We start from the raw sequence: 24,043 nt of genomic DNA, 5'->3' as shown, positions 1-24,043 counted from the left end.
CTAGTTGCTACTAGTTGCTATTAGTTGCTACTAATTGCTACCTTCGATTAAAAAAAGATAAACTACTTTTTAAGGTGACCGGCCATTCTGACATCAGGATGGCCGGTCACCTATCCAGTGAGAAGAAACTGCGCAAATAAATAGAGTTTTTTTGTAATCAATAGTTGCTACCAAATTGCTACCTTCATATGCATCGTATTGGACTTCATAGCTTTTAAGGATAAAAAAATATTACGGATTTAATATAAGAGGACTAAACGCCTGTATAATGTATAAGCATAATATGTTTAATTTCGGGTTTTCTCTTTTAATTATTCAGGCGTATTAGGCGTTTAGTCCTCTTATATTAAATCCGTAATATTTTTTTATCCTTAAAAGCTATGAAGTCCAATACGATGCATATAAAGGTAGCAATTTGGTAGCAACTATTGATTACAAAAAAACTCTATTCATTTGCGTAGTTTCTACTCACTGGATAGGTGACCGGCCATCCTGATGTCAGAATGGCTGGTCACCTTAAAAAGTAGTTTATCTTTTTTTAATCGAAGGTAGCAATTAGTAGCAACTAATAGCAACTAGTAGCAACTAGGTAGCAACTCTTAGTAATTAATTCGATGTAAAATATGGGTAGTGACCGGCCATTCTGACGGTCACATTTTTTGCCGCTAAAATCGCTCTTTCTGCAAGCCACTCATGATTTATGTACTGTGTGTGTACATCGGGAAATATTTGTTCAATGAGAGTATCTTGCGAATCAGCGATTGTGCAGAAATCGGTCGGTAATTTTACGTATCCAGTTTCATCTATAGCAACTTTTCCATCACCGATATCTAAGAGTTGTTTTGAAAATGTTTCAGCGGATGGATCTTGAAGCATTTGAACGCGCATATTTATTTTTAGCTGTAATTTTTCAACATTACGCCACAATGGAGATGATTTTAAGCAAGCGTTGATCTCATCAGCGTATGTTTAACGTAGAATGACTGGAAGTGTTTGTCTGAAATCACCTGAAAGGACCAACAGAGTTCCGCCAAACAGTTTGTCACTGTTTTTAATATCTTTCAATGTCCTGTTCAACGCTTCAAGTGAATGTTTGTGTGCCATAGTATATTCATCCCAAATAATAATTTTACACCGTTTCAGCACAGTGGCCATGGACGATTGTTTCTTAATGTTGCATACTGCGTCAGGGTTATTCTAAATATTTAATGGCAGCTTAAATACTGAATGACCTGTTCTACCTCCATCCAATAAAGTTGCTGCAATGCCCGATGATGCAACGGCCAATGCGATGCCATTATTTGATCGTATTTCAGCAAGAATTAGCGAAATAACGAATGTTTTGCCAATTCCACCCGGTGCATCCAAAAAGAAGAACCCACCTTGTCCAGCTGAAACTGCGAGCATAATGCGATCATAAATGGTTCTTTGTTCCTCATTCATTAGTGGGACATTGCGGGCAACAATCGCTGCCATTTCTACAGTACTGTACTGCAGTTCACGATTCATTTCAGTATTCATTAAATCAGATGCAGTTCGATTTGGCGAATTCATACCGAAATTACTAAGTGGTAAGTTAGCAATGACAATGCAAAGATCCTCAATAGCAATCAATGCTTCATTGTACATTTAGTCGCTGAATGTTATGGTTAGATCGTGGCACCGTATACGATGTTGATGCAATATATCATCAGTCATTGAATCTTTGTGATTTTCCCATAATATCTGTGCTCGGGCTGGGAAACATGTAGTCAACACTATAGCGAATAGTCGACGAATTTGTATTGCTGTACAGTTCAATGCAGCTTCAGCAAGCATGCATTCCCACTGGTTGTCATCTTCCAGCAAGCCGAGTGCAAGGCATGTATCTTTATACGTTGGATATTGTTGCCCATTCACTTTACGTATATCTTGAAATGATAATGGGCCAGTAACATTAACCAACAACAGTCGAAGATAAAAGCACTCAGTGTGTCTTGGATTGACTGTAAATAATCGCCCCAAGGCGTTTGATTTAAATAAATTGAGACATGCAGCAACTGGTGAGCCTTGCTTGCGGGGCACCCATGTTTTTGTTTGAGTCCATGTGAAATAGCGTGGTACTTGTGAATAGAGTAATGTTCGTGCAAAGGCACCAAAATCATCCGCACGATTACACAATTAAAAAAATAAACATGGTCGTCTATATTCGCGCACGAAAGTCAGAGCATCCTGTATATATTCTTGCATATGACGTGGACTGCCTACGTACGATGATGGTAAAATGACATGGTTACCAATTTCGGCGACGTCGGCGTTGTTGTTGATAGCGTCTCGCAAATGAATGTACTCTTCCGCGCGCAGCTTTTGTTGATTGTATCGTAGTCGTTCGCTCTCAATCTTCGCGTACATGTCGACCATGAATTGTTGACAAAGCTCACGACATCGTAAAATGACGTTGTCCAGGCCACGTCTAATCATTAATCGGTACGCATAAAAATCCTTTGAGCTAACGTTCTTGTTTGTTTCAGCTCTTGTAATATTTGTTCATAAAAATTAATTTAAATTTATTACGTTCAATAATTTAATTGTTTTGTTAAATGATTAATGATCAAATTAATAATCAATGTTTCAATCAATCGTTGTTTTATGTTTATGTAATATCCGTCTTGTCCCTTCCAGAATATTAGCGGATATTGGAGAGCGTCATATAAACGATGTGTGTCAGCAATGAACTGAAGATTATTATTTCTTCTACGAATCACAATTTCTCGTGCAGCTGTACAATCGCCAACCATGATTCCAGCAACATCATCAACAACGGGTGCATTGAATCTACGAATATGCTCTCCAGCTGGTGTTTTATCAGGATTAATGACGATAGCGTGATTATCGCTTTGTAATTGGTGCATATGTGATTTGAATATTTTCAACAACTCGTTGTGCTCGTTCAAAAGAGCATCTAGCTCGCTGACGATGCGCCTGGCATAAAGTGAATCAAGGTTATTATAATCACAACGTGCATTCACGCGATTGGCAAGTGCGCTTCCGGAATCCTCGCCGCCCATAAAGTCCATTTTATGATAAACTTGGCCTCTGATTTTGAATGTAGAATTGAATTGTTGACCATTTGCATTAGTATTTCGAACTATTTGCGAATTGAATCTTCGAATTGACTTCAGGAACACGTTAGAATCTGGATCCGTGCCAATAAGTAAGCCGTTCAATGGTTCAGGTGGTGTTTCAATTTCAGGTAGTTGCACTTTTCCTGACGCGCAACACATCCCAGCTGGCTCATTTTTGAATTTCAGAGCATGACAATGCGGACATTCCTTGTCCATAGCACCAATTACCACTTTTGAATGAGCATAATATTCAATATCGTGCTCATACTGGAATGCTAGACGCAGGAATGAATCAGATATAAATGCTCGATGTACCTCTTGTCGTTGTTGGTCATTTGTTCTTCGTCTATTGACTGTGAAACGGTGTGATTGTCGTTGTTCTAATCTTCTGACTTCATTGCGTTCAGCTCGTGTATCTTCTGGCTCTTCTTGATGCAATTGCGCCATTCTGACACGTGCATCAGTATTTTGTTGCTGGATTTGTTCTTCTGTTCTTTCGGATCTACTATTTCGCAAGTTTCGAGCTTTACTTGTACTGCGGCTCAAATCAGACCCTTTGCGTTTTCTTGGCATTGCTCACTATACAAAACATACATAAATAGAATTAATGAAATTATTTAATGATGAAAAATGTTAAAAGTATAATTATGGCCAGGATTTTTGCCGCAGTTTTGAAATGATTAGTTTTAATTTATGAAATTATAACAAAAATATAAGTTTTATGGAAAAAAAATTCAAACAAATTAAGTAAAAAATTAAATTTTATGAAAACATTGTCTCTTATAATTTTTTCATACAACCAATATTTCCATTGAAATTTCAAAATAAAGATTCATAATGATTGATTTTTTGGAAACTATGAAAATCTTAATTGTTCAATTACATTTTTTTAATAAAATTAAATTAAAATTACATTTTTATAAGATCAACAACATTTTCGATATAAATAAAAAAAAGTATACTTACAACACAAAATCCGTTGTTATTGGAAGCTCGTGTCACGTGTTGAGTACTTTTGAGGTTATAAAATCACTTGATTACTAATCGTGCAAAATACACTCAAAATTGATAATTTAATTATTATTGATAAAATAGGAATGATTAAAAGTTAATATGAGAGTTACACTGAGATAGCAAAATAATAATTGTCAACGTTACTACTACACTTGATGCATAAACAATAATGATGGCCGACAACTGTGTAGGGAGTGAGAAAGAAAGGAGACCGGCTTCGTTCTCATCCCTACTCCGTGCTGTTTACTGGGTCAGAAGTGACACCTGTAGACATCTGGCGGGGATAACTAATTAAATGACGATTGATCAGTTTTCGACCGGAGAGGAAAAATGATTAAATAAGTAAAATGGCTATTAAAAAGTAAGGGTAGATCGTAGAAGGGTGAAAATTGAGGATTGTATGTATTTTTGTATGTTTGTCATAAAAAATAGAAATTAAAAATTTTGTCTAAAAAATAAAAATTTAGGGTTGTACTACCCCTAACATTTAGGGGGATGAAAAATAGATGTTGTCCGATTCTCATAGATACCGGATAAGCACAAAAAATTTCATCAAAATCGGTCAAGCCGTTTCGGAGGAGTATGGCAACGAAAACTGTGACACGAGAATTTTATATATTAGATAAATTTTCCAGAACTTATTGTGTATAAAAAAATTAAAATACAAAATTAAATATTATGGCTTCTATTGAAAGCATATAGTAAACTTATATAATACGTACCGAAATAACAGGAATAATACACGATGACAATAATAATTTTATTTTTTTAAGAAGTTTATCTGTGGGTTGGTAGAGGATAATGTAGTACAACATACTATTCACAATTGGTCGTTGTGAACTAGTCTTTGTATGGTTTATGAAGTTAAATAAAACGCAAAGCAATACTTACAATAAAATATATTTTTCTTGTTTTCTTAATTTATAAATTAAATCAATCTTAAATTACGTCACAAATATGTTAGGAGGCGGGTGCATAAAAATTACATGACTTGAGGTCCGTAACATCAATACGAATTAAGATACAATACGATACGAATACGAATATTTTTGCTAAAGAATTTAACAAAAACACTGTCGAAAGAAGCAAATTCAGAAGGGACAACTAAAATATGAGAACGTACTAAGGAAGAACCGTGATAACGTGTGAAACCATAACTTTTATTGTAACTGACCTCTGACTTACCATCTATATTATAAATAATATGCTTCTAAACGAGGTTAATGCTTCGATTGTGGGATACACGTTACACTGCCACAGATATTACTTTTATGAAACTCCGAGATCAATTTAATATTTATTTGCTAGGTGGGTAGAAAAAATAATTACTAATCTTTTTTTTAAGAATATCCTTATTAATTTCATTGAATTTGAAGGTGGTAGAACCCTTTGTGGTTCGACTCCGGCGGCACCACCGCCACACCTATTTCTACCTAATAACAGCAGTGTTAGGCGCTGCTGTGTTCCGGTTTGAAGGGTGTGGTAAGGGAGACATACTTTTCCGAGGCGTTCCAGCTTAGTCCTCAGGGGTAGCGGCGCATCTGTGGCCGACCTCAGGTAGGCATACCTAATCCTATCTGGGGTTGATTACAGATGTCCATGGGCGGCAGTAGCCACTTACCATCAGGTGGACTGCATGCTCGTCTGCTACTCCTATATTATAAAAAAAAAAAAAAAAAATTGTAGGTAGGTACCGAATTTAAAATTCCCAGTTTAAAATATATAATTAGTTCACTTGCACCATACATACCTACATCCATAACACCAGCATTTATCACACTCATTCTTTTGATAGTCTCTTAATGGATAATTTGTAATTTATAAAGTTCAACTATCGACTGTTTCAATGTCCAGTGGACTCTCTGATCTATTATTATCATCTGTAGGTATATTTTCAGGATCGTTTGAATGAGACCGACTACCATAATTAATTGGGTAAAAAATTGCAGAACCTGAGTCACTAGAAACTAAAGAATACGCAGTACTATCTACGACTTTTTGTCTGTAATCAGTTGGAGTTAAATTACTATCTAAAAAAGAATGGTTCCAAGGTAGTCGCAAGTCCTGTGAAGTAACCCGGGAGACCGCTGTGGGTTGCAGGGTAACTGCCCTTGGAGGTGTGATGTTAACATTTTTTTCTCTTCTCTCCCTAGCTCTACGATTTTGGAACCAAATTTTGATCTGCAAATAAAAAAATAAAAGTAAATCTTACTACATAGAAAAATAGAAAGCAAAAAAAGAGAACATATAAAAGAAAAGATAGAAATATAATTTTCTTTAATTATAATGAATTAAGATCGTACACTTTTTGTGGGTTCATGTTCAATGGTCAAGCTACAAAACAGTTCCTAGGATTCAAATTCCGTCAAAGGGACGGTTATTTCAAATATATACTCGTACTATATTATACTATGTATTATTACAAAAAAACTGAGTGAGTATTGACAACGATTACACAAAATCTTTCTGAAGTTTCAAACGTTTAATAACATACATGTTTATTTAATTAGTATAGTAAAAAAAACAATAACCATAAACGTTAAATAAAAGTTCATTCTGATACTCTTCCACACTCTGTACGAATAAGGGCCGCTACACGGCATAGGAGTGACCTCCATCCATCAGGACTTTTCTACTAAGAATGCTCTACTTTCAGTGAACTTTTAGCCAACCAAATACTTAAATTATTATTTTTGTCATTAAACATAATAATATCTTTATAGGAATTTTCACTTGTTTACTTATAAAACAACGTTATTATATTCATTTATTGACAATGTTGTTAACTGTTACCATGTCTATACTTTTAATCGCCTTTAGACTGAGATCGGACAAGGCTAACTTCATTTGTGTTTAGCATCATATCCGCATATAGACGTAACTAAAAAGCACATGTTACCCACACATATCGTTTATTAAAATAGATAAACCTAACGATAAAATACCAATGCATAGACTGTAATTGATAGTAATGAATTACATAATACAATTTCACAAACTTACTCTATCCTCTCTAAGCTGAAGGGCGGCAGCGAGGGCTCGTAGGGCGGGCGGCGCGAGGTAGGGCGCGCGAGAGTACGCCGCTTCGAGGGCGGCTGCCTGCGCTCCCGTAAAAGGGACCCGGGCGTGGCGCCCGGAACGACGAGAGCGACTCGCTGATATGGTGTTACTACCTAAAATTAGACAAAAAATTGCGTTTCGTTTAAATGAGAATCGTGATACCTAAAACTCGTCCTTCGACAACAAACCACCGACATGAAATTAAACGTTAATTGCGCTGCCTACCTACTCTGCTTACTACCTACTATAATCAATTTGGGTTTCAACTACCTGTAGTTACCAATAATGACTAGTTAATAAAAGTGACCAACACCTCTATCAAAAGTTTTCGGGCCATAATTTAGTTTTAAAACATTTATTAATAATGTGATGTAGCTTCGGGTGTATTCATACATTCTTAGAGAACTACTAGGACTATAACTATTGACGATTATGACAAAAGACACGTCCACACCACAGCAAGACTGCATTACTTACAAACGAATTGCGAATTGTTAGGCTTCACATAGCTTTGAGAACTTTTTAACCATATCTCATACATGCAGGTTACCTCACGAGTGATAATGATTTTCTAATATGCACATAACTTTTTAGGGTTCCGTAACCAAAGGGTAAAAACGGAACTCTATCATTAAGACTCCGCTGTCTCTCCGTCTGTCACAGACACTTATTTTTTTACAGAGTATGTATAAAGGTGGCCGCTATAACAACAAATACTAAAAATAAAAAAAGTTAAAAATAAATGGTAATCGCCATGCAAGAAAACGTTATTTTTCGACGTTTTTCGCTATCGAATCGTAATAGGTAGACATTTCAAATTTTTACAATGTATTTCAGTGGCAGATATAATACCAAATACTAAAAGTAAGAAAAATATAAAAATGTCGGTTGTACGTAACCTTCCGTATCCGAGTTCGACTTGCACTTGAGCAATTATTTTGTAAAATAAGAGGTAAGAGGAACCTCGGACTGAGACGCCGAGTTTCACTGCTTAACGTAAATAATTCACATAAATTGGAATATTTACCATTGACCCTGACCCGAGAAACACACAACGTGACAAGGCAGTAATCTAAATCTAAATATATTATAAAATGCTAATGTTAGTACGTAAATTCACAGTTTTCTCTATCATCCCCAACTCGGACTTCCTGTTGCAATGGCAGATACCCCTTGGTTTCCTGTTGTGCGTAAGGAAGGTGGCGAAAATGTGAAATAATATATCTGTCTTACTCTAAGTAATGTAAATGTGAATATAAATGTCCTTCTCTAACTCATGTGAGCTTCTGGAAAGTTATGATTTCTAGAATGTTCTAGAAAGTTCGAAAAATGTCTGGAATGACCTAAACAGTTCCAAAATATGTGCGATGTTTGTAATTGTTCTAGAAAGTTTTAGAGAACTTCTAGAATGATCTAGAAAGTTCTGATTTTTTTGTACTGATCTAGAAACTTATAAAAAATCTAACATTATTTAGAATGTTTCAAAATAATGTTGCAACTTCTTAAATTAATCCGAAATGATCGAGAAACAGCAATCTCTTAAATCTAGTATTATTATTAAAGCAGTTACAATCTAGAATGTTCTAAAATGATCTAGAAAATTCTAGAATGTTTGCAACTGATAAAAACCATCCGAAATGTTCTAGAAATTTCTGAAATTATCTGTAAAACTTCCAAAACGTCTGCAAGTGTTAAAATCAATCTGGAATGTATAAGTAAGTTCTGTAAATTTTGCATGCTCTATGCGCGAATTTTTATGAAAAGTTCCCCAATAATACATTTTATTACTGAGCTTTATGAACTTCATTTTATTATTAAACTTCTTGAACTTTTTTGTATTTATTTTTGGTGATATTTTTTTGCGTTTTTTATACCATCAAACATGCTATATATTTTAACCCGAGCAACGGCGGGTTTTGCTGCTAGTATAGTGTTCTTATAATAAATATAGTTCAAAAAACTAAAAAATAATTTTCAATCTAGGAATCAATTAAGGAACAGTAAATAGTATAATTGTGGAAAAAGTGTGGGGTGCTTTTCGAAAACTGACAAGTGGAGCACCCCACGCTTTTTTGAAATATATTAATTTTATTAATTTTTAGTATTTGTTGTGCGTCATTTATTAGGTATGCATCGTCTGTAAAAAATCAAGTGTCTATCTATAACGGTTTAAGAGATAAAGCCCTGTGACTCACGAACAGACAGTGGAGGGTTTCGTTTCCCTTTGAGTGAGGAATCCTAAAAATCATTCTACAAGATGGCATTATATATGTTTCAGTAAATAACATTATTCAAAACTATTTTCAAAACTAAAACTAAACATTTTTCAAAACTAACTAAACATTTTTCAAAACTAAAAATCTTCTAACTTTCTCTAAGGCGCTTTCTCTCGCCTCGAAAATCGTTAATCCTGAGGATGTTGATAAGGACAATGGTACAAAATTATTAAAATCTTGTATTGTCATCGGTAGATGATAATTTTTAAAAATTTTGAATAAACCTGAACGTTCAAAGTGGATAGAAATCGGGTTCAAAGATTCCGTTACTCTGTTACGTACATACACACATACATACATACATACATACAACCCAAGCTAATAAAAGCGTGTTAAAAAGGAACTAAATGCACAATACTACGATTTAAATACCTGTTAGGTAAAGTATAAATATATTTTTTCTGTTGCTTTTGTGTTTGTTTGAATCAGGTGAACAAATTTTCCAGGAATTACAATTTATCACGGAAATATTTTAAATAAAAAAATACATTATACCATTTTTAAACTACCAGTTCGGCATTATACAATATAGGTAATACAATATAGGTATACATATATTATTGATATAGATAACACTTAAAACATGCCGCCTGTTTGAACAATTAGAGGATTACGTCTTTTATCTAAATAGAGACATTTTTAAAGTTCACAATTTACACGAGCCGAACCGCTTGCTGTATTTGGTTCATTAATAAAAATAAGTCGCTGCCTGTTAATTAGCGAACTTGGTCATTCAACTTGAATGTTTTATTACGATAACAGTGATACTAAGTCAATGATTTTAATAACGAAAACAATAATACCGAGAGAACTGATATTTTGCTTGCCTACCTAATAGGTGCCTAAAACTTAGTCATATTATGGTAAAAACTGTTATATCGCGGCTGTAGGATAGAAATATTTTGGGAGGGGCTGGAAAATCGTGATAATTAATATTTTTTCACAGGTCACAGGACTAAGTTCCTAATTTCACAGACTTATTTACAGACGACCTTTAGATTTTTTCGCCAAACTAAATATTACTGCAGAAAGCAATACCTATCTAACACAAAGCCATTGCATTTGAAATGATGTCGAAAGGGTTTATGCACATAAAACTCCATCAGCTATAATAACTGCGTTCGATTTGTTTAAGATTTCGATAGAGTCCTACTAGTTCTTAAAAAAGTTTCCAAAGGTGTATGAAGTCTCCTATCCGCATTTGGACTATGGCTCTAAAACCCTCCCTCTCAGATGAGTCCCATGTCTAGCGGGTATCAGTAGGTTACTGATGTGGTTTAATAGAATTATTCTGGAAAACCTAATACGATTCCAAATCTACCTAACTTTATGATAATATTTAGTAAGATACTGACGTGGTAAGCGGGGCGGCTGGTACCGGGTACAGCACAACCAACTCGGTGGATCAGGTCGCTCCTGACTGCTTTGTGTTTCCCCTAATATCCTGTTTATACTGAAATCAGAACTACTGCACTTCGAACCGGATTGCACCGACGGCGAATCCATCGCACTGACGAACCACGAAATTTGAGCAAACTAAAATCAAACCTACCAATCGTTACTTTAAATATTGTGATACAATGGAGGGTGGTCTTTTGAAAACCACGCCCTTTGCAACCCCATAATTCTCCAGAGATGTTATCGGGACCGCAATCAACGGAGGCTGAATGGGGCGTACGCTCCGGTGAACTCACGAGTGTTGTGACGGCTGCTCATTCATACGACCGCCGCTTGAAAGAGAAACTGATACTGTTTGTACCACACAAAAGGATGTTATTACTTTAAGGGTATGTGAGAAAATTAATTTGTTACTAATATCACATTACACACGTTTGTTTGGACGTAATCCACTAGGTAATCTGACACTTACTTATTAAAAGGCAAATTAATAATTAATTACAGTGCAAATTTTGTTTTGTACTTTAATATAAATATTAATTGGTTTTGTAGCATAAATACGATACACTGTGAAGTTGTGTGCAATAAACTTTAATTCCACTGAGAGTTGAAGCTGGAACCTCGGTAACTAGGTAGGTATATAATACCTAACTTATAAAATACCTACCTGTTTATGTACGCACTAATACATGTAGGTTTGCCAACAAAATAAGATTCCATTTAAGTGTAAATGTATAAGCAATGCAGCGGTAAATATCGTTTCATGATACCGACCAAAGTTTATTTACCCGTTTTAAAGATAAATTAAATCGTCATTAACTCTTGTAGACCTTTATTCGTCCCGGATTCAATGTAGATGAACTTTACCTTATTAAATTATTTTGATTAATGTAGGCACCTTTTTTTTTTCTCGAGGGGGAAACCTTCAAAAGGAACCCGACGACGTGGGAGCGACGCCGGGTTATGTGGGATTTTTACCGCACTAAAACCCCCCCGGTGGCCGTCCTCAACGCTTGTTGGAGAACTCCGGGATCTCCGACGGAACACAACCGGAGCCCTCCAAGCGCGATGCCCCGATCGGGCTCTACCCAGGGGGAGCAGTTTTCGCTCCTCCCACACCATGTTGTGTCTACGACGGTATGCGACCACACATACCGCCGTCCTTCCCGGGGTCGCTTGCTGGACGGTTCGAGCTCCCACTCTTGCCGCCTGCAACCCCGGAAGCCCCCTTTTAGTCGCCTCCTACGACAGGCAGGGGATACCGTAGCCCTATTCTAGTCCCGGAACTACAGGGACTAAAGGCATCTGATCTCGAATATAAGCATAAATCCTAATTATCTTAATATAATCTTTGAAGGGGTTCGAACCCTCTGAAGTTCCACCCCGACGGCACCACCGCCACACCTACTGCAGCATCATAATGACAGTGTTAAACGCTGCTGTGTTCTGGTTTGACGGGTGTGGTAAGGGAGACATACTTTTCTGAGGCGTTCCAGCTTAGTTCTCAGGAGTAACGGCGCATCTGTGACCGACTTCAGGTAGGAATCTAATCCTATCTGGGGTTGATTACAGATGTCCATGGGCGGCAGTAGCCACTTACCATCAGGTGAGCTGCATGCTCATCTACTACTCCTATATTATATATATATACATACCTACTGTTTATAATATCTTGGTGGTACGGAATCCTCCATGTGCACATTCGACTTGCACTTAGCTGTTTATTAAGCATTCATAGCGAATGTTTTCAAGCGCAACTTTTGCATCACGCGTGAATGGTTATCAAAAGAACTTGTACGCGACTACTTAAATATTCTGTAATCATGGTAAACGATTTAGATGTCATTGACAGATTGTACAATCTAGCAACCTCAAGTGCCACATTGTTATATCGTTTAGCCAACAAGATATTGTTAATAGCCGTGTCATTGTAATCCCATTATTTCGAATTGTATTTATAACGGGAACGCTTTGATGTGAACCGCAAGATATCAGTTTTTCTTTACAGATGTGTGCAATTTTTGTAGAGTAACAAACAATGAATATCCTCACACAAATACAGTAGCCACTTTGCCCCTATTGCAATTATTGTCACGCTATTTGGGTACCTTGAATCAATCTGTTCCGTTGTTGGCCGACTGAATTGGCTGGCAATGATAATTTAATTACCTACTCAAATAGCTTTGTAAACCTAAGCGCCTTACGTTAAATAGTTAATTATGTAACTAAATAAATAAGTTCTGTGTTTCTAGAATACCCCCTCTTAGGTATTTTTTTCTTATAAGTAGGTAGGTACCTAGAAGCATGGACTCCGTCAGGATTATTATCAGGATTAGAAGATAATACAAAGGCGGACTTAGTGCTATGAGTATACTCAAGTCAACCATCAGGCAAAGCCTACAATGAATAAAATAGAGTTACGAGTTAGTTATAAGCAGCCAAGGTTGTCTGAAGACGCTTATAATACCTACCGGATGAGCCACTACATAGAAAGATCATTATTATCAAGCTACTATAATATTACCTACCTAGACTCTTAAAATACACTGTTGCAAACATCATGGAAAAGTCTAAAGATGTTTCTATTAAAAATTGATTATTCATTTTATACAAACATGACCGTCAAAAACAGGATTGGACGTGGTTCGTTCTACTTTGTGCGTCTGGATATATGCTTATGATTTTAACGATCTCAAATAGCCCTATCTAAAGTCTAATCTAAAATAGTACAAGTCCTACTTTCATTTTTAGTAAACAATGGTTGTGCCTGCAGTCTTGATACCGGAAGACACATAATGTGGTACCCAATGCCTGTCGTAAGACGCGAGTAAAAGGGCTTCCGAGGTTGCAGGTAGCAAGAGTAGGAGCTCGAACCAGTCATAACTCATACAGCGACACCGGGAAGACCTGATATGAGTGGCCACATACATCGTAAAGACCAATTACAGATGTTATAAATGCTCATCTAGGTACAAATTCTAATTCAAATTTCATTTAAGTATTCGAAATTGCTTATTATAGAACTCTTTTTAAACGTCATCAATCTACCACCCCTTCGGAAGGTGTTTCTCTCTTATCGTGCTTGGAGTGCCTATCTAGTCCAAGTTGGAGATGCCGGAATCCACACGTAGCACCGAGAACGGCCACCCTGAGTCCATGAAATTTCACATACCTTGGTGTCACTCCCACGGCACAGGGTACCTTTGGAAGGTTTCTCCTCTCGTCAACAAACAAAATATTGAAAATATGTCCGTTTGCAACTCCAGTTCATACCATGAAACAAAAACCTATTAGGTACTTAGGTAGGTACTTACTTTATATCATTCTAATAGCATAATAAAGGTTATCAATCAGCAAACAAGTTTTCTGCGTAACTAGGTACTTAATTCCTTTATAATTGCTACTAGGTACCTACTTACTTTATAATGATCATTGATAAGTCGTAAGATTGTAACCATTATAAGTTATGCAATTATTGTACTCTCTTTGATTACATACAATTATTGTAACATACTTAAAGAAATAATTAATAATTTAAAAAATATTTAATTAATTTTCTATTTATAAATTTTCTAGTATGTTTATATCAAGGCTTTACCAGACACTGGATTAAAATCTAAGGAATAAACAAAAGAAAGTATTTTAAATGATAAAAAATTCTTAATTAACTTTATGCCTTTTAACTTAATTCCTTTTCCCCATAAAATATAAGAGTCATATTATTTGATATAAAAATAATTAGGATAGGAAAAAGAAATATGAGAAAGTGAAATTAATTAAATTTTTATTTATTACTTATCTTTATAATGTATATTTTAATCAATAATACATATAATGAAACATTAAACTTGCATAATAATCTACGGTAATAATCAGTCAAAGACCTATTGCCTTCGATCACTAATAAGAACATTGCATATCAGGTAAATAAATATTGCTTAATAAGATAACAGGTGTGATTGGAGCAAAATACAGTTAGACGCGGTCGTGGAGGGAACCGGTAGAGCGATGTAGCCTCTGACATTGTAGTTCGTTTTGTACCAAGGTTTTAGCTGCACGAACATTTATTTTTTCCTCTCAGTAATAAAAAAATAATTCGCGTGTAATACAAATATTACGCGTATAACTATTTATGAAAAGTGTATAAAAGTAGTATCGTCAATCAATATTCTGCAGTAATCAAGTGTTATTAGGCATATATAATTTTGTACACGCAATGTCTGTACCGGAATATTTCGTGCTAGGCGGCGACCGTATGCCCCGCATCGGTTTTGGTACTTGGCAAGTAAGTATTTATGTATATCCGTACAACTACAATATACGCATTTAATATATTCCGTACCGTGACTAATCTAAGCAGGAAAACGTCCAGAGAAATACGAGTACAAGATTAGATGATGTTTTGTGTTGTTGTTACGTGTGTTTGAGTTAAAATATTTTATCAATATGACAGTTCCAAGAACGACGCCCACACTTGTGTGCTAAACAATTATATTTTTGTGAATACATACCTAAAATAATATGTTATTACTGTGTTTCCCTTTATTTATCTACTATTAGAAACATACATTCCTGCAACTAACTTTTAATTTTTTTGATAATTAGGTACCTACCTACTATTTAACCTATGTTTCAATAATGTTTGGTGAACTTATTTGAAAATAGTGTAGCTTTCCACCAATGAAGTAATTTTGAAAAACGGATCAGTAATTGCTTATATTACCTATCTCTAACAAATACATGTTTGTACTTATGCTAAGCTATGTCCATTGTAATTATAGTAGCTTTAGTAGAAAGTTCCTGTGAATGAACTCGTGGAAAAAAGTTCACAAAAGCACCTACAGTTAGGTAGGTACTTATTTTTTATTTTTTAGAACTGTATGTAGCCGGATTTTAGATACAAGATATTACAGTAGTAGCTACATGTTCTTCAATAAGATTTTACTTGTTTTATTGTTTACAGAATAGGTTGAACATACAGTAGAGTAGATAGAAATCTTAGATAGATAGGTACTAAATAGTCACTTAGATATCGAACAGAATTAGGTACGTTGTGGAGCCAGTCATTGATGTAATGTGTTCACTACCGCTCCTGACTAGTCTAGACATTCGGTACCTACAGGCAAATGGTTATTACCTTCCTACGTGTATATTATAGATATTATTAACCACTTATAATGCACATAGTAATAATGTATGATATTTGCCAACCAGCGGTCAAGCAGACTAATTAATTTTGAATTTACTAGTCAAAGTTTTAAAATTAACAATAAATACGTATTATACATTATAAAGCCAATTTTCTTCTAAATATGTCTACTTATGATCCCTATTATATAATCACTATTTAGATATATTATGTACTGATCAATTAATAATGGAATTATTACGTAATGACTCCCTCATAAATATTGGTTATATTTATAATATGAACAAATTAAGAAGGTAATAAAAATTACCATAATATAAATGATATTATATTTTGCCAAAACCTATTTCCCTAAATATTTTTTTAATATCATTCAACAATAATTAATTGCTATACGTGCTTATAAGGATGTCGGAAATTATCTAGTACTTTGTTAACATTAATCACGGCACTAATGTTACGATGTATGAGTTTCTCGTGAAATAACAGTCCTAGGATAAAATCATGTTCCTTGCCATAGTAGCTTCGTAATCTGATTGATTAAGCATTGTTTTAGGCATCCGATGAAGTATTAGAGAAGGCAGTAGCCGCGGCTTTGGATGCGGGCTACCGACACTTCGACACAGCCAGAGCGTATGAGAATGAGGCAGCCTTGGGCCGAGCGCTCAACCGGTGGATCGGCAACGACCCTGCCAAGCGAAAGGAACTATTTATTGTCACAAAAATTCCGCCAGGAGGTATTATTATACGCAAACACACAATATGTACTGTATAATTACTACGTGATTTGTAGTGTTTTGTATGAAATTCCATTCAATAAAACACTCGCTGGATCCATGCCCTATTTGCCCCAATGTATCTCTGTGACTTTGCACAAGGGTGATCATATAAAAAGTGTTATTAAAATAGAATTACTACCAACAGTTCGGGGATTACGTCATTTCTACCGAAATTAGTTATAGTTCAAATATGTTTATTTATGGTGCGATGCATATGTACTCGTATCTACCATTGATTGTACCTATAGCAACATGTTTAAAAGTCTAGGGGCATAAGGGGTTTGTTTCTGATAATTAACTAAGATAAAATTGAAAACTAAAAGAAAACCAAATTATACCTAAAGATAAAGATTATTTAATGTACCAAATGCTTTATCAAAATTTACAGGAAATAGACCGGATCTGGTCGAAGAATGCTTCAATGGTTCCCTTAAAGACTTAGGGCTGGACTATATCGATCTGTACCTGATACACGTGCCCTTCGCCTTTGAATACGTGCCCGGAGACTTGCACCCTACCAACCATGACGGCAGCATGAAGGTTGACCTTACTACAGATCTTGTTGCCGTGTGGAAGGTATGTACCTACTTTGATACTAATAGTACCTATCACAGCATTATATGCAACTCTACCTAAGAGCTTACAGAAAAAGATAAACTATAGAACTGTCTACAGACTCTGCGTCCTGTGGATAGGTACCTACCCACCTAGTATACATTGAAATCTAACACCTAACCACAGATAATAATGATTGTATATTAGTTATTACACAAATATTACAAATCTGTGTCAGTATAGATAGCAATGTTTTCAAAATTTGAAATTTCAATTATCTGTCAAACTACTAACGAACTTTCAAAAGTGATATGTCGTCAAAATTATTATTTTATAAATAAAATATGTAATAATCAATTCATTCTAAATATTACACCTGATTAATGGAACAACAAACAAAAAACAATTCAAAATGGGTTTAACATTTCCTCAATATTGCACACGCATAAAGAAAAACCATTCCCCTTACACGAAAACAAAAGATGTGAACTTTAATTATCGAAGTGACGCCGTTTACAAAGATTGCAGTTACCCAAAAATTGCAACAAAGAGCCCTTCGTCGTACAAGACAAGTTTAAAATGTCGGTCGCAGATATTAAATAATAAATTATGCGATCATTTCTCTTGGACTAAGGTGTACAGATCTCCCGTCAGGAGACAGGATAAGCAGCAAAATATCATAAAAAATGAAAGCACGGAATCGAACAATCCAACGTTCAGTCCAAGTCGTCCTATTATTGAGATTGGTCAAGAGGTAAACGATGCCTCTGTTTATTTTAAACCATCGCAAGTCATGACTGACATGACTCAGACATCAACTATATCTGTACCGAAGGAAACGCTTCTAATTTCGAAGAAAAAACTATTTTGTAGTAACTTGGTGCCTAAACTTCTGTGCCCCTGCTGCACGGGAGGCGGGGACGACCGCTTGGCAACTTTGATACAGTCTTTCGATGGCAGCCTGGAAGGATCGTATGAGGATGTCGACTTGAGGCAATCTAATATAGAGTTCCTATCCCTAAACGCAGAACCTTCTATTATGAGTATCATACATTTGCATAAAACCATGATAAAGAAAAAAAAAACTCCGAAATTTTACGCCAAAATTTTACAAGCAATCATTCAAAATTCGATTAAGAACTTTACGTGCGTTTTTAAATAAATGCCAATTGAGATATTAAATAAATATTTAAATATACATCATGAAAACATAGTTATTTCTTTTTCTGTACTGGAAGCCCTCCTCTAGTCCCTATATTTTCACAAATTGGTAGAGCCCGTATGGTGAAGTGTTTGATCACAATGTAACAATGTAGGAACGTAATAGGTATTTAAATTAATTTCACAGGACAAACACTAAATTTCCCATCAATTATAATATTTAGTATTTTGTCTTAGAACCTGAGCTTTAGAATATAAAATGTCTACTAATGTTATTATAGGTACCAATATTTACAACGCAAAATAGAATCATTTCAATTATCGTAAACGTTCACTTTCGAGTTACGCAGAACGTTAATTAACCTTTTATTATTTTATGAATAATAAAATTTTATGTATTATTCTATTACATTACGGTACATAGGTATACACGACGATTTTCACAGTAGGTAGGTTCGTGATTTAACCCTTATTTATATATAGGAAAGCCCTATTTGAGTTTTCGAAGAATAAGACATTTTCGAAATAATTATAAACCTTTTTAGATACTTATACCTAACCTTGATAGTAAAGCTGTAAAGTATTCTCACGTTTGAGTGAAAGTTATCAACTATATGGCAGGTAGGTACCTACCTATTCTGTAGTGAAAGTCCCTAATTACTTCACTAGTTCCCAAGACAATACGACGAAGAGAATATACAAGCGTTGTGCAGGTAACCTGACAAAAAAATATAAAAAAACGATAGTATAACGATAATAAACATATTGTTTCTAAAATAGAGTAGGTAATTATTTTTAAATTATAGACAGACAGTTAATTTTCATTAATAGAGTTTATTCTATTAGAAATGAAGGTTTAGATCTAAACGTGTAAGCAGTGATAGCCTAGTGGTTAAGAAACTCGACCTCTCGATCGAGGGATTTGAACCTCGGACAGGTTCAAATCCCAGGCACGCACCCCTGATTTTTCAAAGTTATGTGCGTATTAGAAATTAATTATCACTTGCTAAACGGTGAAGGAAAACATCGTGAGGAAACCTGCATACCAGAGAGATTTATAAAAAAAAATCTCAAAGATATGTGAAGTCTACCAATACGCTCTCGGCCAGCGCGGTGGACTATGGCCTAATCCTTCTCATTATGAGAGGAGACCCGTGCCCAGCAGTGGGACAGTAATGGGTTGTTGATGATGTGTCTAAATAGCGTGCCATGCTAATCAAAAGCAGATTGCTCGTAACTTTGTTACATAAATCTTACCTTTATATTCACGGGTAGTTCGAAACCGATAATAATCATTGGCCATTAATGCACAGAATAATAATAATGAACATGATAGATTATTTAGGTAGAGCTTTCAAACTGTCAGCTTTGATATGAATATAACAAAATATATGACATTTAGACACAAAATGTAAACCGTATTGAATTTTAAACCAAAATTTATTTATTATGCTATTCATGATGCAGCTTACATTAAACTACAATGATAAAGAAAGTTAGCAAGATTAATTTAAGAGCAAAAATAGCATGTATTTTTAGCACAATGTGGAGCAAAGATGAACGTAAACACAGTTTCTTGCTGTAAAACTGAACATGTCCATGGAATATATACAAAACATGATCTACTGATATAAATAGTTAATTGACAGACTGCATTCTAAATATGTAGGTAACTATAATTTCTTTTAAAATCGCCTCTATACTGAAAAAAATTGAACATAAAATATGCCGAAGCAAGAAACTGTAGAACACAAGGAAGGAAACATCTGTTCTCCGCCTAGAAATCCAGCTATTCCATGTACTATATCACCAGACACTGGAAAATACATATTTGATTTTTGGTGTCAGTATAATGTAAAGTCTAATCCCAGTCTAGAGATAATTTCTCATGTTCTATCCAGGCCGGTATCTGAAACATCTTCTATGAGAAGTGTATTTAAGGAAGCCAAAGAAACTAGCCGTCAGACAAAACGTCCTAGTCCGATTCACATGCTAATCAATAACTTAATGCAAAAATTCAAACTCAAAAAGTCAAGGAATTTACGAACTAGTAAAGAAAATAAAGTATTAGTATACCGGGTACCAAAGAAAATGAGTAATTCTTTACAAGAACATAAGGGTGAAGCCAGTACTAAATATGAGGAAGATAAAAAACCCTTGACTATTAGAGACGAGTCCGTGCATGCATATACGTCTATAAATATATCAGGCATTACCAGACCACCACATAGAATATGCGGTCCTGGTGAAATATTGTTCAGAAGAGAATTTATGCGTGACAAAAGGTGAAAATCTCACTTATGTACTCCACATTGTATCTCTTACCTCAAGGTCTTCTAATCTCTTTCTAATAGGTTTACAGTCATAGGAGAATGTCGACGGGACATTTATATTAAACGCGTCGAATTATATTTATGTTTTAATGTTATAAAATAACGTATTTGTCTGTAATTTTAGCATTAGTAAAACCTATACGTGATACGAAAACAATAAATAAGGTTTTAAAAATTTTCTGTCTGGAATTTGGCCTATACTTATATCGAAATCTATTGAGCATATATTTGAGATTCTGAATTTAACAATTAATCCTGAAAAATTGATACTTTTTATCTCTAAAGTATTTTGCTTCTCTGGGTAAATTCAAGTATTTCTTTATTTTGTCTTCTTACCTTTATATTTTCTCCTCTTAGACCGTATTAAAGCTCAAGGAGTCGGGCAAGGTGCGGCACGTAGGCGTGTCCAACATGAACGAGGAGCAGATCTTGCGGCTGTCTGCAATAGAGAAGCCGGCCTGCCTGCAGATCGAAGTGCACGCGCTCTGCCAACAGTCCTCCATGCTCGCTGCCGCCAAACGTCTTGACATACCAGTTGTGGCATACTCTCCTCTAGGGTCTAAAGCCCTGGCTGATAATCTTGCTGCTAAAACTGGGTACGTTAAATTTTACATCATGCCTCTCAATCAATATGACAAAAGGAATATTTTTGGTTGTTGTAGATATCCAAATATAATTGTACTGTGAGTGTATAAAACATATTGTATTCTATTCAAAAACGCAATTATCGGTTAATAATTAAATACTCGTACTTATTCATTAAAATTACAACTGAACAAATAGGGGAGTAAAGAAAAAACGCGTGGTTACGGAACGCGGAATCTACACGTGTCTATTTAATATGCAATAAGTATATTTAAACGGAATAATGATTAGAATTATTACATTCTAATGATGACGTTGTCGAATGATGAAATAACAGGCGAGAATATCCAAGCCTGTTAGACCTGCCCGTGGTGAAGAAAATAGCGGCAGCTCACTCGCGCACTCCGGCGCAGATCCTGCTGCGTCAGCTGCTACAGCGTGGGGTCGCTGCCATCCCTAAGAGCACTGATCCTACCAGAATCAAACAGGTAGTTTATACTGTATTAAGCTATAGGTAGTCCGCGACAAACTGCTGGTCCGCTCTGAAGTTGTTGCGAGCAGTTGTAGTCATACAATTTGCTATTGCGACGCGATTAATTTCTATATTAAGAGCGGATTAGCAGTTTTACGCGGACTATACAAATTTTGATATTTTATACGGGCATCTTGGTGTTTTGGAATGTTTTCATGTAAATAAACAGACAATCAGAACACAGATACAGAAATTAAAAAAAAAAGTATTTTTTTGAATTGTGTACGTAACGAGTAATTTATAATTTTAACTGTTTCTAATTATTTTAATCATCAATCAATCTCGGTTGGCGTGGAAGTTTGTCATTGTCTTTTTACCCCTCTATGCAAAAGTAATAAGATGATACTGCATTATAAGTACCTATAGTAAAAATATTTAATATTTTTTTGCAGAATATATCAGTGTGGGACTTTGAGCTCAATGAAAATGAGATGGCAGAATTAGCGGCCCTGGATCGCGGCGAGAACGGACGCATCTGCGATTTCAGCTTCTTCGTCGGAGTAGAGAAACATCCAGAGTTTCCCTTTAAGAAATAAACATATAAACATACTTATAAATAGCATCAAGCAGTTCATGATTTTTTCGCTATTTTAAAAGACGAAGATTAAAAATTAAGATGAGATAAAAAAATATGACGAAAACGATTTAATACCTACATTCAATTTTTAAATAATTTAGACAAGAATATCCATGCACAAGTTACAAAATTTTAATTAAAATTAATTTTGAATTTATGTTTATCATACCTAAGTCTATTTGACATACCTCAAGTTTATAATAATATCTATGTTATAAATATAGGCTCAACTTGTATGAAATCAGAACATGGGTGTTGACATAGAAAATTATTAATTTAAATCAGGTGAAGTTACAAAAGTGAATAAATGTTTTATTGTCCAATAATGGCTTTTTATTATTCCTATTTTTACAAAATTTTATTGACCATTCCTTGTTAGTTGTATGCCTACATACAAATGACTGAATTTAAATGAGTTCACTCCACCCAATTGAGCTGAAATTTAGCATACACGTTTCATTTGGATGACAATGCATTATTACCTTAGTGTCCTCATTCTAAATTAAATATAACGTGCCAAATACTTTTTATGCGCCTTCAGTACCTTCACGGTTGTCAGATATAAACGTTTTCTTAGAAGAATAACAAAATGGTTAATTTAACAAAAACAATATACCTAGATGTTTGCACCTATTACTTTGTAGCGCATCTCGCGACCACCTGTTGTACCTATATTTCACCTGTTGTAGGGCATCTGCAAGCAACTCCTAATTATCAGTAAGTCCCAATCGATTACTGTTGAACAAGTGTGTTAAAAGCTATATTTGTAAGTAATATCAAATAGCAGTTTACAAATACCTTACCTTATATTCCTACCTACGAAATTAAATTATGTGAGACTAGGTTGTTCTCACAAAAGTTAAATGGAAAATATCAATATTACCTAGCTGGTCGCCACATACAAACGGGTATAATACCATAAGAAAAGAAATGAATAGGAAGCAAAATTCATGAAACGTAGATACTTAATATAGGTACCCAATGCTCATTATGTTAATATAGGTCATTAAGGGTGAATACACTCGAAAGAATGACGGAAAACAATACTGATAATTTGAATAAAAACATCAAATTCATGGCTTTACGTCATTTCACGAAGAATTCAATACCTACTATGTTAGGTAGGGGATACTGAGGAGAAAAATAAAACTGTGGCACATTAGGAAGGTAGAAGGAGAGGAGGGGAGGAGGAGAGGTAGCCATGGCTAATTTTGGCCATAACAATTGTACCCCACTACATAGTAATATAATTCTACTTTTTTTTTTATAATATAAGAGTATCAGACGAGCATGCAGTCCACCTGATGGTAAGTGGCTACTGCCGCCCATAGACATCTGTAATCAACCGCAGATAGGATTAGATATTCCTACCTGAGGTCGGCCACAGATGCGCCGCTACCCCTGAGGACTAAGCTGGAACGCCTCGGAAAAGTCTGTCTCCCTTACCACACCCTTCAAACCGGAACACAGCAGCGCTTAACACTGCTGTTATTAGGTAGAAATAGGTGTGGCGGTGGTGC

The 24,043-nt window shown here is 35.2% G+C and overlaps 2 protein-coding genes across 2 annotated transcripts; one reads left to right on the top strand and one right to left on the bottom strand.

The window, feature by feature from the left end:
* Positions 1-5,804: 5,804 nt before the first annotated feature.
* LOC140742510 (uncharacterized) lies at positions 5,805-10,960 on the bottom strand. Its single transcript, XM_073073405.1, has 3 exons — positions 10,810-10,960; positions 7,122-7,291; positions 5,805-6,299 (listed from the first exon to the last, which is right to left on the bottom strand). The coding sequence occupies exons 1-3, from the start codon at positions 10,958-10,960 to the stop codon at positions 5,946-5,948; spliced, it is 675 nt and encodes a 224-aa protein (XP_072929506.1). The 3' UTR covers positions 5,805-5,945.
* A 3,858-nt stretch (positions 10,961-14,818) lies between these two features.
* LOC140742860 (aldose reductase-related protein 2) lies at positions 14,819-22,849 on the top strand. The gene is made up of 6 exons (XM_073073897.1): positions 14,819-15,137; positions 16,558-16,738; positions 17,169-17,356; positions 21,187-21,425; positions 21,752-21,902; positions 22,339-22,849. Exons 1-6 carry the CDS (start codon positions 15,069-15,071, stop codon positions 22,480-22,482), a joined length of 972 nt encoding a protein of 323 aa, XP_072929998.1. The 5' UTR covers positions 14,819-15,068; the 3' UTR covers positions 22,483-22,849.
* The last annotated feature ends 1,194 nt before the right edge of the window (positions 22,850-24,043 follow it).

Source organism: Epargyreus clarus, unplaced genomic scaffold (genome assembly GCF_041222505.1).
Source record: "Epargyreus clarus isolate Ecla_fem2 unplaced genomic scaffold, WU_Ecla_fem_2.2 ptg000006l, whole genome shotgun sequence".
Lineage (NCBI taxonomy): Eukaryota > Metazoa > Arthropoda > Insecta > Lepidoptera > Hesperiidae > Epargyreus > Epargyreus clarus.
This window is presented reverse-complemented; position numbering and strand designations above follow the sequence as displayed.